At 36.6% G+C, this 16,565-nt stretch overlaps 2 protein-coding genes across 3 annotated transcripts in view; both read left to right on the plus strand.

The window, feature by feature from the left end:
• LOC122294099 (disease resistance protein RPV1-like) overlaps nucleotides 1-16,565 on the plus strand; it is a 36,915-nt gene that overhangs the window by 9,202 nt on the left and 11,148 nt on the right. The gene's annotated exons all lie outside the window — the stretch shown is intronic.
• On the plus strand, nucleotides 902-4,448 carry LOC122294101 (disease resistance protein RUN1-like). The gene is made up of 4 exons (XM_043102565.1): nucleotides 902-2,291; nucleotides 2,374-2,664; nucleotides 2,777-3,253; nucleotides 3,426-4,448. The coding sequence occupies exons 1-4, from the start codon at nucleotides 1,554-1,556 to the stop codon at nucleotides 4,086-4,088; spliced, it is 2,169 nt and encodes a 722-aa protein (XP_042958499.1). The 5' UTR covers nucleotides 902-1,553; the 3' UTR covers nucleotides 4,089-4,448.

The following is a 16,565-nucleotide window of genomic DNA, read 5'->3' on the forward strand; positions in this document are numbered from 1 at the left end:
ATGATGAAATGGAATGATTAATATCCCTTTCATCTCCTTCGAAGACGGACGGGCTCCTGTATATATATTAATATTCTTTAAGATTGATAAACGCGCGTCTATGATAATAATTATTTAAGAAAATTAAAAAAAATATATATACTTAGAAAAAAAAAAAAAAAAAAACCCAAATGACGTCTGTAACTTTGAAGTCATTTGAGTGTCTATCACACCCTCGACGGGTCTAACTCTAAGTCCATGGCTTCTACGTATACCTATATAGATCACCTCATGATATCTTCATTGTTCTTCTCATTCTCTAAGCCTGCAAATTACCAATATTTCCTTCCACAATTAAGCTTCTAAATCTCTAGCATTTGCATTCATGGCCACTCAATCACCCTCCTCATCTACTTCCGAAGATACTAAGAAAAGAAAAAGAGACAATTCATCTTGTTCGGAAGAAGATGAAAAAGTCATAACCTCTTTCCCAACTTCTTCCTCGACGCCTCGATGGAAATATAAAGTTTTCCTTAGTTTCTATGGTGAAGACACTCGCAAGAACTTTACGGATCATCTATATGTTGATTTAAAACGGAAAGGCATTCTCGTCTTTAGGGATGATGAAGCACTCCAGCAAGGGGAATACATTTCTCAAGCGCTTCTGAAAGCAATTCAAGAATCACAATACGCGATCGTCATTTTTTCGGCAAAATATGCTTTTTCCAAATGGTGCCTCATGGAACTTGCTGAGATAGTTGAATGGGAGGAAAAGAAAAAGCTCACAATTCTTCCTATTTTCTACCATGTGGATCCTTCTGACGTGAGAAATCAAAGTGGGTCATTTGCAGAAGCGTTCACTGCACATGAAAAAGATCCCAAGATAGACAAGAAAGATACGGATATGTGGAAAAATGCTTTGAGAAAAGCCAGCAGTATTGCCGGATGGAACATACTCCACAGGTAACGGTTAGCCCTCTTTTGATTTTCTTCCATTGATAGCTAGCAATCAATTAACATCTATATATTTACTTAAATTATAACATTTATAATTTTTAAAATGTTTACATTGTGATCTGGTCTAAAGTGTTTCGCTTTCTCTAATAAACAATGCTAATTATTAGCTAATGCTAGTTTTTTTTTTTTTTGGGTTCGTGTCGGTCTCGTCAATATTAATTGTTCTATCAATTTATAGGTACGAATCAATAATTATACAAGAAATCGGTAGACGTCTCTCTCGTGAGTTGAATTCTAGATTCTCACGTCATGATTACGATAAACTTGTTGCAATAGACTCCCATGTAGACAAAATGATGGAGTTATTGGATATGGAATCGAATGATGTTCGCTTTGTAGGAATTCATGGGATGGGTGGCGTTGGTAAGACAATGCTGGCCGAAATAATTTATGATAGAGTTTCTAATTCTAATTGTCGATTTGAAGGAAGCAGCTTTATTTCTTGTATTAGAGAAAATTCTACTAGTGCTCGTGATCTATCTTCTTTACAAAAAGAACTCCTTTCTACAATCATGCAAGAGGAAATACATGTATAAAATCATCACCAGGGAATTGGGATGATAATGAAGAGGCTGCAGAATAAAAGGATTTTTATTGTCCTTGATAATGTGGATAGTGACGAACAAACGACGACATTAGCAGGGGATTGGAAATGGTTTAGTCCTGGGAGTAAGGTGATTATAACATCCAGAGATAGTCATCTGTTGATAAGAAATAAAGTGAATGATATCTATAAGGTTGAGCAGCTTGAAACAGCAAAAGCTTTGCAACTCTTTAGTTTGTCAGCCTTCGACAAAACCCATCCTCCAAAGAATTACATGGATCTATCTATGGATTTTGTGAGGTATGCTCAAGGCCTTCCTTTAGCTCTTAAAGTTTTGAGACGTCATGTCTTATTTGGGAGAACAAATATAGATACATGGAAAAGTGTTAGGAATCAACTAGAAGCAATTCCTAATAAAAAAATTATGGATGTACTTCAAATAAGTTTGGATGGGCTGCAGGAAATGCAAAAAGAGTTATTTTTAGATATGGCGTGTTTTTTCCGAGGACAACATTGGGTGGATTACAAATTTTTTGAGGTGTTAGAAAGTTTTGGTCATTATCACATCGACATTGACGTTCTCGTTGAGAATTCCCTCATAAGCAAATCAAAATATGGATTGTTGTCGATGCATGATTTGCTAAAAGAACTAGGCCGGGAAATAGTTCGCTGCGAATGCCCTGATGAATATGGAAAACGTAGTAGACTGTTTTGTTGGGAGGATCTCTGTCATGTACTGAAGAATGATACTGTAAGTTGATTAGTGTAGACATTAATATAAAAATGTATTTTTTCATCCTAATACTTGCTAACCTGTTGTTCTTGGTTATCAGGGAACTGATGCAACTAAAGGCATAGTCGTGAATTTTTGTCCTGAAACGAAAGAGAGACTCAACGCCAAAGCATTTTCAAAGATGACAAAATTGAGATATGTTAAATTCCATCATTCTCAAACTTTAAAATGGCGTGGAAACCCTTTAAAATACATGCCAACCAATGAGTTGCGATACCTAGAGTGGTCTGGATATCCTTTGAAATCTTGGCCGAGCAGTTTCCAACCAAAAAATCTTACTGTACTAAGAATGTCTGGCAGCCGCATCAAACAACTATGGAAGGGGTCGATGGTAAGTTTTTCACTCGTATAAATATGTATTCTTCTTAATAATCCCCCTTCATTTTCCAAATAAGTTAATATGTTCATATTTTGATCCAATTAGCTATGCTTGTTTATAACAGGTTTTAGACAATTTGAAAGAATTTGATGTGAGTTTTTCTAAGAATTTGATTGAAACACCAGATTTGACAAGAGCTCCAAATCTTGAGAAAATAAACCTGGAAGGTTGTAAAAGCTTGTGTGAGGTCCACCCATCCATCGGAAGTCGCAAACGATTAAAAAATTTGCAACTTCAAAAATGTTCAAGCCTTGAGAAGTTGCCAGAGCTGAGTAAGTTGGAATGGCCGATATATTTTGAGGCAAGGGAAACTGCTATAACACAAATACCATCTTTCAATCTACTCCCCAAGGGCTTCTATGAGGTTCGTCTTGAAGGACGCAAGTTGATGAGAGATCCCACCTATGATATCGGATCACTTGTAGAATATCAGATAGAAGGAAAATTTTCGGCAGATGTAGTGTGCATTGATTTTGACAGCAAAAGAGAAAAAATTTTAGACATGGCAAGTGGAATTGTTGGGAAATTATATGGCAATGTGGTAAGTCAATGTGTCTGATCTCTCATTATCTTCTTTAGAAACAAACAAAACATGTAAGAGAAATGCTTTAATAAAAATGGATTTCATTTCACAAATAGAAAAACTAATCATCGCCTTGCAATTGATTAATTTTTGCTGCAATTAACATCTCTTTTTGGGGTTATTTTTACAGACGATGATAAGTGGGTGGTCGTTGGGATTCAATATCCCGGAGTGGGTCCGGTATAAAAGTAATGGCTCCTCTGTAACGATAGATTTGGATGGTATTACGAATCCGGAGATGGGGTGTGCTTTCTTTATTGTTTGTGATTCTGATAAATTCTTTTCCCTTGATGAAGAAGCTTCAATTTATTTATTCAAGGAATGGGATTATCATTTTGCATCGGTGAGTCCTAAATTATCCTTTGAGAGGGATGAAGAAGAATGTCGGGAGGAATGTTCTTTTGAATACTTTTTAATTCCTCGTCTCTTGGACGACTGTTTAATTAAGACAATTGGATTCTGGGTGTATATACCGGCGATTTTGCAGTTTTTGCGAGTTTTGGATATATGGAGGAGGCTCATAAAGATTTCATTTGAAACAGGCCGTTATGAGAATGGTTCTGTGAAATTCAATGAAGCGAAAGAATGCGGGGTGCATTTAGTATGTCCAGATGATGGTGCTAATTCAGAGTTCTTTAATAGCATTGCTCCTTTTCGCCATTCGGGATCTTCAGATTCATATTCAAATTCAGATTTCCATCATCGATATAGCTATGCAATATATGAAAATATAGAGGAAGCACCATGGCCGGATGTCATGATTAGGCGAGTGAACCAACATGCACCAACTTAATCGACCGGAACCGACGTGTGCATATTATTTGAGGATAGCTTTAAAATCCTCAAATAATGTTCTTTGCTATTAATTTACCAAAAAGGCTTTTTGTCTGTTTTCATCGTACGTTGTGGAGCAACTTCTGGATAGCTTTTTATTCTGAACAGTACTTGTTCATGAAATTCTTCAGATGGAAAACAATAGCTGTTCTTTTTTTTCCTGTTCTTTCTGCTGGTGTTTATAACTTTATTGTGCATTAGAAAGTAAAACATTTATTAATTTCTGCTGGTGTTCATTAATGATGCAAAACATTTATTTTGCTTACCATATTAATTAATTTGTATTTAATTTCCTGAACTAGTGGTTTTCTTTTCTTTTCTTTTCTTTTCCCCCCAAATGAGAATAATTGGAAATGATTCTATGCCAATTACTTGTTATTTTGCTTGAGCAGGTGGTTGTAAAGTTATAACTTAATTGTTTCTACCTCTGATAAAGGGAAAAGAGTATCTTTGAAAGGAAGTTCTGAAGTGGCAGACATGGCATTGTTGTAATGTCTTTCAAAATGAGGGAAAATCAACAGTTCTGAGTGCTAGTTAAGGCCAGAGTATCTTACTAGTTACTTTGTTGGGTTCCTAGAGCAGCAAAAAATTAAATAAATCAGCATTTGTTGTGTTGTGGATATTCCATTATTTGGTGCTTTGAGCTAATGAAGTACTTGCCATGTTGACCTAATTATTCTCTTCACCCCAAAGGAAAATTTTCATGCTGATTCTTTCCACCTTTTTTTTTTTTTTTGAAAGGCATTTTTTTGAAAGGCACTTTTTTCTTCTTGGTTCAAAGGGTTTACCTTTCTATTGTTGTCACCGGTACAAGTTTCTGTTTGGGCATCTTTTATTTTCTCTTAATTTTTCTTTGGCCAAGCAAAAGATAAATAAATGTTTTATACGAGGAATACTTAGGCCTTGTTTGGATTGAAGATGCTGATCACATCTCATCCAATCTCATCTCAATATGTAAACATCACAAACATACTTTTCAATTTTAGATCTTTAACTTTTTTTTTATCTAATTATTACAACCTTTTCAAATTTCTAAACAAAAACAAGAAACAATTCAACTTTTTCAAATTCTAACTAAAAAATAATTAGGGGTGAATTCGGTCCGGTCCGAGGAGGTTTTATGGACCGGACCGGACCTATTCGGTCCAGGGTTTTCCCACCCTGGACCGGACCGAACTTCATACGGTCCGGTCCGGTCCGGTCCCATTCGGTCCAGTCCGGTCCGGTCGGTCCACCCTATGAGTTTTTTTTTTTTTTTTCAATGACATTTTGTTTAATACTTATGTAATTATATTGTGACATATTTAATATATATACATATAGTATACTATTATATATATTAGTAATACACTACTACTATTAGTAATAGTGATAATTATATATGTAACTATATCATGTAATAATAATAGTAATAATAGTAATATATGTAACTATATGTAATATTAATAACTAATACTATTAGTCTATTAGTACTAATACTATAACTAATAAATATATGTAATGATAGTGATAATATATGTAATATTATATTAAATAATAGTAATACTCTTATTACTAATATTCTATGTAGTTATAGTGATTTAATGCTAACATATTACATATTAAGTTAACTATACTAATACTATTATAAATTTACAAATATATGATATATTATAATTTATACTATAACTTTTATAATATGTTAATACATTAATATATATACTAGTACTATATTTTTTTTTTGATCGGTTATACTAGTACTATATATTATAGTTAATAGTTATATATTAAAGAATATAGTAATACATTGATACTAAATATATATATAATATAGTTATAGACTTACAATGATTTAGTTATTATGAATTTATAATTAGTATAACTATATAATTGTATTAGTATTAGACTATTAGTAATTCAACTATTATATAAATAATAATTTTTTTTTAATCTATTCGGTCCGGTCCGGTCCGGTCCGGGACCGGACCGAATACCTTCGGTCCCTTAAAAATTGGACCGGGACCGGACCGGACTCATTCGGTCCGGTCCGGTCCGGTCCAAAAATGACCGGTCCGGTCGGTTTTTCCGGTCCGGACCGTTCGACTTTCAGCCCTAAAAATAATATTAAAAATTGAATAATTCTACTTAGCTTTCTCAACTTTGCCTTCTAAAAGTGTTACCTTGGTCTGATTGTCCTTCACAAGAAAAGAAGAAGAGGTAGTAAGTGATAATTGTTATCTACACAAAGCCTTTGTATAGACAATGCAAGCTTTTTTAAGTTGAAATTTGGAATGAGGAGTGTAGATAGTAGAGGAACCAGTGTCTTGAATGTTGAGGCCAGCTCCATCACTAACAGCAACTGTTTCATGACCTTGGTAAGCCTCTTGAATGGCGAGATTTTCATGTTGTTTTGTTATGTGTGCATTGGCACCACTATCACATACCTTGGCTGACTATCAAACCCTTGGTTGGATTGTGCTACCATTAAAGCTAGTTGTTGAGGAGGATGGTGCCCTTGAAAGGAATAATCCACATGGTGAAAGCAATCCAAGGCTTCATTATTTAATCTGCCACAAATCTGACATCGAGCCTAGGTGGCGTTACTGATGTTTGGAAGAAGTTGCTGCAAATGTTGAGGGCCACCTGAAGATTTGGAGTTCCCATTTCTTGGTGGAAATTTTGAGAATTGCCACGAGGAGCGTACCTATTTGGTGAAGAGCAGCATTGTTTTTGCACTAATATTGCAAAGTTGAGGGATCTAGTACTACATCATGTTATTGGAGCAAAACCATCTCATGGTTGAGTGGTTCCTCTTAGAAATCAGCAAAAGATAGAGGATTGACTCGAGTAGCCAATGAGAATGAGTTCACAAAGGAATGGAATGAGGGATTAAGGCCACTAATGATGAGAGAAATAAGGTCTTCATCATCAGTGGGCTTCCCTATTGCTACAAGCTGGTCTGCAAGAGACTTGGCTCCTTGTAGATGTTCAGAGCAAGATTTACTACCTTAAGAGAGACATTGAAGTCGTCTCTTTAAATGAGACACTCAGGATATAGATTGTGAGGCAAACCGATTGAAATATGTAGTCCACACTTGCCGAAAAACAATGGACACAACAGACTCAGACAAAGTCATGTTGATCCAACTAAGAAGATGTTGGTCCTTTTTCACCCAAGAGCATGTGCTGGGTTGGGGATCTCTTTGCCTTGATCATAAACAAGAAAAGGATGAGGGCATGGTTCAAAACCATCCAAAATGCCGACAGTGTCGTGAATTCTTAGAATAAGAACCATCTGAGACAGCCATTGGAGGTAGTTGTAACCATCTAACTTCACACCAGAAGATTGTGTGAAGGAGGGAAAAACAATTGAAGCATGAAATGTCATTTGAGCAAAGCAGAGGAGTGGACAGAGGCATTGGCCTAGTAGTGCTCTGATACCATGAACAAGATTATAAAATAATGGGTAATTAACTTGATCAAAACCATGAATTGTATTTCATTATATAGAGATTTACAGAGTACAAGGAATGGGAGGATACAATCTCAGGATTTGCAATATAATACTATTCAAGGAAACAATACATGTGATAGAATATACAATGAAAGGAAAAAAAAAGCTTGCCATACTATGATGATACTCAAGATTCTGGTAATTGATCATCGTGATCTTCAAATGATTTTGAGTTGATCTGTTGCATGGTTTTTTCCGCATTAGGCTACTCTTCACTAGGAAATACTCTTAACAACATATTGCTTGTACGTACGTGGAGTATAATGATTCATCTTGGTTAGTTAATGATTTCTCAATCCATATTCGAAACCAAAAATCGGAGCTCACAAACATGAAAGCATGCATTTTCTTCTAACTTGTAATGATTGAAGGGAAAAAAAACTAAGCCACATATGAATTTATACTTTAATATCAGATCTCATTCCCTACTTTTTTTTTATGCTCAATCCAAAGGGATTATATAATGTGTGAAAACCAGTCTAGCCGCTACAAGGGCATCGTATTGATTTAATAAATTATACAAAGCTCAATATCTACCATTTATGGCTAACTTACAGCTATACATTTGCTATACATGGGATGCTAATATGCTATACATGGAAGGTGATAGATACACAATATCCAGAGATATCAAGGGAGGGAGTCATAACTGTAACGAGAGAGAGAGTCACGATAGTAACACTACAATGCATATCTGTCATATAATCGGTCTGCATTTCTTGTCTTAGTTTAAGTTGAAAACAATAACCTCATTGGACTGATATTATTAGTCACTCAGCTTTGGTGCTTTGATGCCTCTGCATATAAGGGCCAATCTGGCACCCCCAGTTCCATAAAATGTTCATATATTAGTACCATGCAGCACCGCTGATATGAACATTTAGGATGAGAAAGGTGGACTTACATGCCATTCCATGGTTTGATGCGAGTGTGGTGCTGGGCTTGTTTACAGGAACTTGTAAAAATGTAGAGTTCTTTAATCCTATAGCATAATTCAAAATTTGCATATTTTGAGTTATTTTTTATGTTATATACTATGGTTCCCATGGTTTCTAGTAGGGGTGTAAATCGGTATGGTCCCGGGGGGGGGGGGGTGGATCGAAATTTTTGGTCCATTATTTTTCCCAGACCGAACATCCATAGGGACCGGTCCAGTCCAGTCAGTCCGTTCGGTCCAGTCCAATTATTTTTTTTTTTCCAAATATCTATATTCTACTTATGACAATTATAATTTTTAAAATGTTTACATTGTTTGGTTTTGGTTCGATATCTCAAGTGTTGCTAGAGGGAAAATAGTAAGTATGAATTAAAGAGTTTTGATTTCTCTAATAAACAACGATAAATATTCTATCAATTCAAGTTTCGTCAATATTAATTGATCTATCAATTTAGAGGTACGAATCAACAATTATACAAGAAATCAGTGGTACTATACCTATTGAGTTGATTTCTAGATCATTCTCACTGTCATGATTACCAGAAACTTGTTGCAATAAACTCCCGTGTAGAGGAAATGATGAACTTATTGGCTATATATGGAATCATACGATGTTCGCTTTGTAGGAATTGATCATGGGATGGGTGGTAATGGTAAGACAATGTTGGCCGAAATAATTTATGATCAAGCTTCTTATCAGTTTGAAGGAGGCAATATTATTTCTTGTATTAGAGAAGAATCTAAAGGTTGTAGTTTAGCTTCTTTACAAAAATTTCTTTCTATGATCATGCAAGAAGAAATACATATATATGGGATCATCACGAGGGAATTAAGGTGATCATAAAGAGCATGCTGTGTATATAATAAAAAGGATTTTATCGTTCTTGATGATGTAGATGGTGAAAAAGAACTAATGGCATTATCAGGGAGTCCTGATTGGTTTGGTCTAGGGACTAGGGTGAATATATATCATAACTTGCAGAGATAGTTATTTGTTGAGAACAAATGAAGTGAATGATTTTTATAAGATTATATCATTCACTTCTTCTAGAAAATGTAGCCAAGTCAATCAATAGTTTTACTAAATTTATTTAATGTTTGATATTAGGGTTGAGCAAAAATTCGAAAATTCGATTTTGTTTTCAACTACGCACCGACTTCGGACTTTTTTTAACTAAAAAAGTCAGAGGTGGCGATGTACCGACTCCAACTCCGATATTGTACATATTTTATAAAAATATATGTATTTATATATATATATTTTTGATCACCAAAGAAACATAGTTTTATTCATCAAAACATCAATTACATCAAAGCATCATGACTAATAACTTGAGAAACAAACTCAGGAAAAGAATGCCACCAAATTACAAGATCATCTATATGCCATGAATGTCTAGCTAAACAATGAGCCACAGCATTGGCCATCCGACCCTTATGCTTAATAGAAACTTTAGGAAATCTTTGCAAGAGCCTTCTTATCTCAAAGACCAAATTCCCCCATATAGACTCTTGATCTGTAGCAAGACTTTGTACCACCAGAAGGGAATCTAGTTCCACCTCGAGCTCCGCAATTCCCAGAGGCAAGCAAATTTGAAGGCCTCTTAACACAGCCAGAAATTCAATCTCCATTGGATCTGTTACTTCATGTTCTGGTTTACTTGCTGTGAAGATCACCTGTCCCTTCTCATCTCTTAGAACCATTCCTACTCCTGAGCTGCACTGGTCCTGAAAGATAGCACCATCAGTATTAAGCTTCAAGGCCCCTGCCTGTGGAGCTGTCCAATTGCACACAGGCTTTAATCCCTTTCTCTGCTCTGCTATGGCTGATTTCTGTTCTTGCTGAAGTGAAAAAGCTTGATCCATAACTTGCTGAGGAGACAATCTTTGCTGCTCAAAAAGAAGTTTATTCCTTCTTTGCCATAACCCCCATGTGCATAAAGCCATTTGTTCCATCTCCCTTACCTTTTTGCTTAATGCCAACTGAAGCATAATCTGGACAAAATCCAATAATCCTGAAGCATTCTGCAAGAACCTGAGCTGATCCAACAATGCATCTTTAAAGGTCACACAATTAAGCAAAGCATGATTTGTATCTTCTTCTTCCAGTCTGCACCATGGACACATAGCATCTGTCACCACCTTTTTAACTAGCAAATTCTTTAAAGAAGGTAAACCCTCTTTACAAACCCTCCATACAAAAATTTTCACTCGAGTAGGAACTTGCATTTTCCATATTTTCCTCCACATTGTTGTCTGATCTTCTCGAAATGATACCTCTCCTTCTTGATTACTGGCAGCATCAGCCAAGAATAGTCTATAAGCACTTCTGACACTAAACTGACCACTCTTCTCATGTTCCCATACCAACTCATCAGGCCTACTAATAGAGGTTAACACCATATGCAACACTTCTTCAGCTTCCCTTGGAGGTAAACATCTTCTAACCTTTTCCACATCCCAACTTCGAGTTCTGTCATCAATTAATTCAGAAACCTTCCAGTTTAATTGGGACTGAGTAGTGGAACCCGAGACAGGCACCAGTTTATGGTTTGGTAACCAAAAGTCAGACCATATATTAATGGCCTTACCATCTCCAACCCTCCACTTACAACCTTTCAGGAGATGATGCTTAGCTTCCCATATACCCCTCCACACAAAAGAAGGATTTGCTCCTAGTTTGGCCTCTTTAAAAATTGTTGAATGAAAATATCTAGCTTTATATAATTGATGTAGCAGCAGACTTTCTTCTTTAAGGATACGCCAACTCTGCTTTGCAAGAAGGGCCAAGTTAAAGGTCCTTAAATCCTTAAAACCCATCCCTCCATGCAACTTGGACTTACACATTTTCCTCCAACTAACCCATCTGATTTTATTTTCCTCTTTTCTCTGCCCCCACCAAAATCTAGCTATCAAACTTTCCAACTTTGAACACAAAGAGGCAGGCAATTTAAAGCAACTCATGGTGTAAGTTGGAATTGAGAGGGCTACTGCCTTTATAAGTACTTCTTTACCCCCTTGAGATAACAGTTTTTCCTTCCACCCTTGTAATTTAGTCCACACCTTATTTTGCAGCCCAGAAAAAGCTTGATGCTTTCCTCGACCCACCATTGGAGGCAATCCCAAATACTTATCATAATTTTGCTGCTGTTGAACACCCCATAACTGCATAATCTCAGTTTTAGTAGTAGATGAGACATTCTTGCTAAAAACCATAGAAGTTTTGTCTTTGTTCACCATTTGTCCTGAAGCTTTTTCATAAACCTCCAATAAATGAAGAATATTTCTATTAGTTTGTGTTGTGGCCCTGCAAAATAACACACTGTCATCTGCAAACATAAGGTGATTAATCTTTGGAGCACCTCTGCATACACAGATCCCTTCCACTACATCTTTGACATCAGCTTGCTGAAGAAGGGAAATAAGACCTTCAGTGCAGAGAATAAAAAGGTAAGGGGAGATCGGATCCCCTTGCCTTAACCCTCTTGAAGGATAGATTGGGCCTTTAGGTTCTCCATTCACCAAAATAGACAATGAAACTGATTTAACACACAGCATCAGTAAACTAGTCCATTTAGCACCAAAACCCATAGTTTTCATAACTGATTCCAAGAAATCTCATTCTATTCGATCATAGGCCTTACTCATATTAAGCTTTAGAGACATGTAACCTTTCCTTCCTTTCCTTTTCCTTCGAAGAAAATGCACTAACTCATAGGCAATTAACACATTATCTGAGATTAATCTTCTAGGAACAAAAGCACATTGAGAACCAGAAATCAACTGAGGCAGAATAGTCTTCAATCTGTTTGCAAGAACCTTTGACACCAACTTATAGATAACATTGCAAAGGCTGATTGGCCTGAAATCAGAGACCAACTCAGCCTTTTTCTTTTTTGGAATCAATGTCACATAAGTGTGGTTTAGCAATGAAGGAAAGCATACAGTATTCAACACATCTAAAACAGCTCGAGTAACATCTCCACCCACTATAGCCCAATATTTTTGGTAAAATAATGGAGCCATACCATCAGGACCAGGAGCTTTTGTTGGATTCATTTCCTTCAAAGCTACTTCAACCTCATCTGCCACAAACTCCATTTCCAGTTGTTGTTTCATGTTTGCTGTAACTCGACCTGTTAGAGCCTCTAGAAACTGCATACTACCTCTTTGTGTTGAGGATGTAAAAAGCTTCTTGAAATAGTTTAGTATAACTTCATCCCTATCTTCATTCACTCTCCAATTACCCATATCATCCTTAATCCCTTTTATCATATTCTTTGTTTTTCTCTGTGAGGCTTTATGATGGAAGAAACTGGTATTTTTATCACCCTCAGTCAGCCATAGAGCCCTTGACCTTTGTCTCCACATAATCTCCTGCCTTTCCAACCAATTTTGAACATCTATTCGAGCTTTCTTTAAATCATTTGTTCTATGACCCTTTGGATCAGAGGCCTCAAGTCTTTTTAAAACTTCCTTTGCCTGTCTGAGCTTTTTCTGCACATTACCAAAGCAATCCTTATTCCACTTTGCAAGATGTTCACCACATTGCTGAATCTGTTTGAGGACTCCCTCCATAGTTCTATCCCCATTAATATTAACCCAAGCCTTCTCAATGAGTGGTTTGCAGCCTTTATCTTCCACCCACATGGCCTCAAAGCGAAATAACTTTTGTCCTCTCCTCTAAACTCTATCATTTTGTAACTGTAGTTTGATTGGCACATGATCAGAGTATGCCACACTTCCATGACTTACATTTGCCATAGGATATAAATTCTTCCATGCAAGATTGGCAAGACCTCGATCAAGTCTTTCACTAATGCTGTGTTGAGGTTCCCTTCTGTTGCACCATGTAAATGGATTACCAATATATCCCAGATCCAATAAACCACAATCATCAAGCAAATCTCGAAACTCCTGTATCTGTCTATCAGTTCTTGCTCTACCACCAACCTTTTCATTAACACTTAGCACTTCATTGAAATCTCCCATAAAAAGCCAGCCTTGATCACGAGGAATTTGAATGGATCTAAGTAACTGCCACGTCTCATGTCTCCTGCTAGCTTCAGGCTGGCCATACACCCCAATAAAATACCAAGGAGCATAGTCAGTTGAAGAATCCTGAATGCTAGCATGAATATGATTCTTAGAGTAATGCTTAATGTCCAAACTTACATCATTCTTCCACAATAAGGCAAGACCACCACTCCTCCCCTCACTACTGACTGCCAAACAATTATCATACCCTAGCTTGTACTTAAGTTTCTCCATAGCCTTAACTTGTAACCTGGTCTCTTGTAAAAACAAGACCTTGGGACCTTCCTCCCTGACTAGATCAAAGAGAGCTCGAACTCCTCGTTGGTTCCCAAGCCCACGGGAGTTCCAACTGAGGAGAATCATTGAGGTCGGCAGGGCTATATAACAGCCTCTGCCGATATCAACTTATCCTCACCAACCTGCTTAACCATGCTTTCTCCTATCTTCCCTTTCCCTCTTACATCCATCTCTGCCAGTTTTAATTTCTTTTTATTTTCATGCACTAAGTTTGTATAAACTGCATTATCACCATTATCAACCTGCCTTTTCTTACAGGTACTTGTATTTTGTGACAAAGTACTCATACCTGTGTCTCTAGCAAGTTTTTTCCAGGTTGATCTAGGAGATCTTCTCGGAGGTTGTTTTGTTCCAGCATGCAACTGGGCTTGGTTTCCTATAGAAACATGGGCTTGAGAGGCCTCGACTGTCACCTGGCCCACCACAGAAGACTCCACATGTATCACATTCAAATTATCGTTACTTTCACCCTCCGAGAACTGCGTAACTGAAATGCCATAATCACGTCGAGTCATCTGATCCTGATCCCTTCCCACAAAATCAACTTCAGTCATCAAGCCTCCTGCCACCTCATTAGAATTCTTTATTCCGCAATCAAGAGGTCCTGAATATTCGCCACCCAGATCAAACGATTCCTGAAAATCAGCACCATTACAATTCATATTAACAGCAATTTTGTCTCCCTCCTTCGTCCCCGTCGGCTGGCCTTCCTCCGATGATCTACTCTTATCAGTCATGGTACTTCCTCGGCGAGGACTATATGGAAATCTACGTACTCCTCCATCCGCGAGCAGCCAACTACCAAACTGTTTGGTATCACTTGTTATTCCAGCAGCAGATTTAGACTCCATCTCATCATGGATGATCCTTCCACAATCAAGGCAGAACCGTGGCAATTTTTCATAAGTAATCGGGACCCATGTTTGAAACCCTTGCAATTTAATGGTACGACCTCGTGCTAGAGGCTTTGTTAAATCCAAACGGATTTTTACTCTAAGGAATGACCCCCACCCCACATCATCCACATCCACCTCCACCTCCTCCACCTCCCCAAGCGAGCTTCCGATCCTTACCCCACACTCCTTAGACATTCCTGCCAATGGTAAATTATGAAACTGCACCCACATTGCTGCCTTATCAAACGACATTCGGCCCAAGGGAGTATACCCATCAAACACATTCATAACAAATATGTTGCCATCAAACAGCCATGGACGCCCACTCTCCACTCGGTTCTTATCAGCATGAGTAGCGAAGGTAATCACAAAAACATTACGTCCCACTTCTGTGAAAATGGCTGGTTTACTAAGCCTCCACACCCTTCCCATAGTATTTTCTACTATATTCTTCCCGATCACCCTCTCCGACCATATCTTACCAATCAAACTACGTTCACCCTTTCTCTGCACTTCCGAACTACCTTCCTCCTCAAGCTCTATTGCCTCCCCTTCTTCTTCATTCAACTGAAAGTTTTCCCACATATCCTGAAGTTTCTCCATCGCACAGACTCAACCTACGGTGGCTAGCCCTCTCAGACACCACCACTCAAACACCACGTCTATTTCCTAGAGAGAAAATAGAGAGGAGACTTTTCCGGTTACAGATTGCCTTCTGATTTGTATTTTTATATATTAATCATATATATATATATTATATAAGTACTATAACTTATATAGTTAATTAAATTCAATAATATACTAGTATGAACAAATTATTATAAAATAATATGCTTATACTATAATATAAATAGACTAAATTCACTAATAATTGTTTAGTATATATAAACACCCTACTATTAACTATTACTACCATGTAACACTAATGTATAAATAACATATAATATATACTAATCTATAATAACTAAAGTATAATAACATGTATTAGTAATGTATAATAATCAACGTATTTGCACAAATTGTGGGACATGGCTGTCCAGATTTTGCCAAGTTTCCAAATATCACGTCGTCATGTTTGCTGATTTTGGAAAATCTGAACCTGTGTTTGCACAAATTGTGGGAAGTAGTCTGGGCGTCGGTGAGGGAAAAAGAAATGGCTTGGGCGCTCGTGGGGTTGGAAGAGAAAGGGTTTGGGCATCCTATGTTTTGCTGTTCAAGATAAGTACTCTAAGAGGTCTACGTGGCAGTATTTCATTAGAGGCTATTTTTTGGGCATCGTCGGAATCGCCGACTAAAAGATTTTGCCTTCCTATTGATATTGCTTTTCCACGAAATTATAACTCTGATAATATAGCATAAAACAAAAATATAACAAAAACCAAAAATTGAAACAAAATATTTGTAACGTAATCCCAGAGTATGCGTAACGGGTCTTATCATAAACTGCATACAGTAAAATTATTAAGAACTAATTTACGTGTATGATAATAATTATTTAAGAAAATTAAAAAAATACTTAGAAAAAAAAACACTCAAATGACTTCTTGTTAACTTAAAGGCTTAGTTTGGATATAAAAACATTCTCAATTCATCTCATTTCATTATTATAATTTGTCAAAACCCCTATATAAACTATTATAAACAATTTAATTTTTTAAAATTTTAAATAATAATAATAATATTAAAAATAATATTTTATTCAATTCATTTAAAATTATCTTATCTCTTCTCATCTCATGTCATTTCACCATCCAAAAATTCCAAACATCATTCGAT

This window comes from Carya illinoinensis, chromosome 14 (assembly GCF_018687715.1).
Source record: "Carya illinoinensis cultivar Pawnee chromosome 14, C.illinoinensisPawnee_v1, whole genome shotgun sequence".
In the NCBI taxonomy this organism is placed as follows: domain Eukaryota; kingdom Viridiplantae; phylum Streptophyta; class Magnoliopsida; order Fagales; family Juglandaceae; genus Carya; species Carya illinoinensis.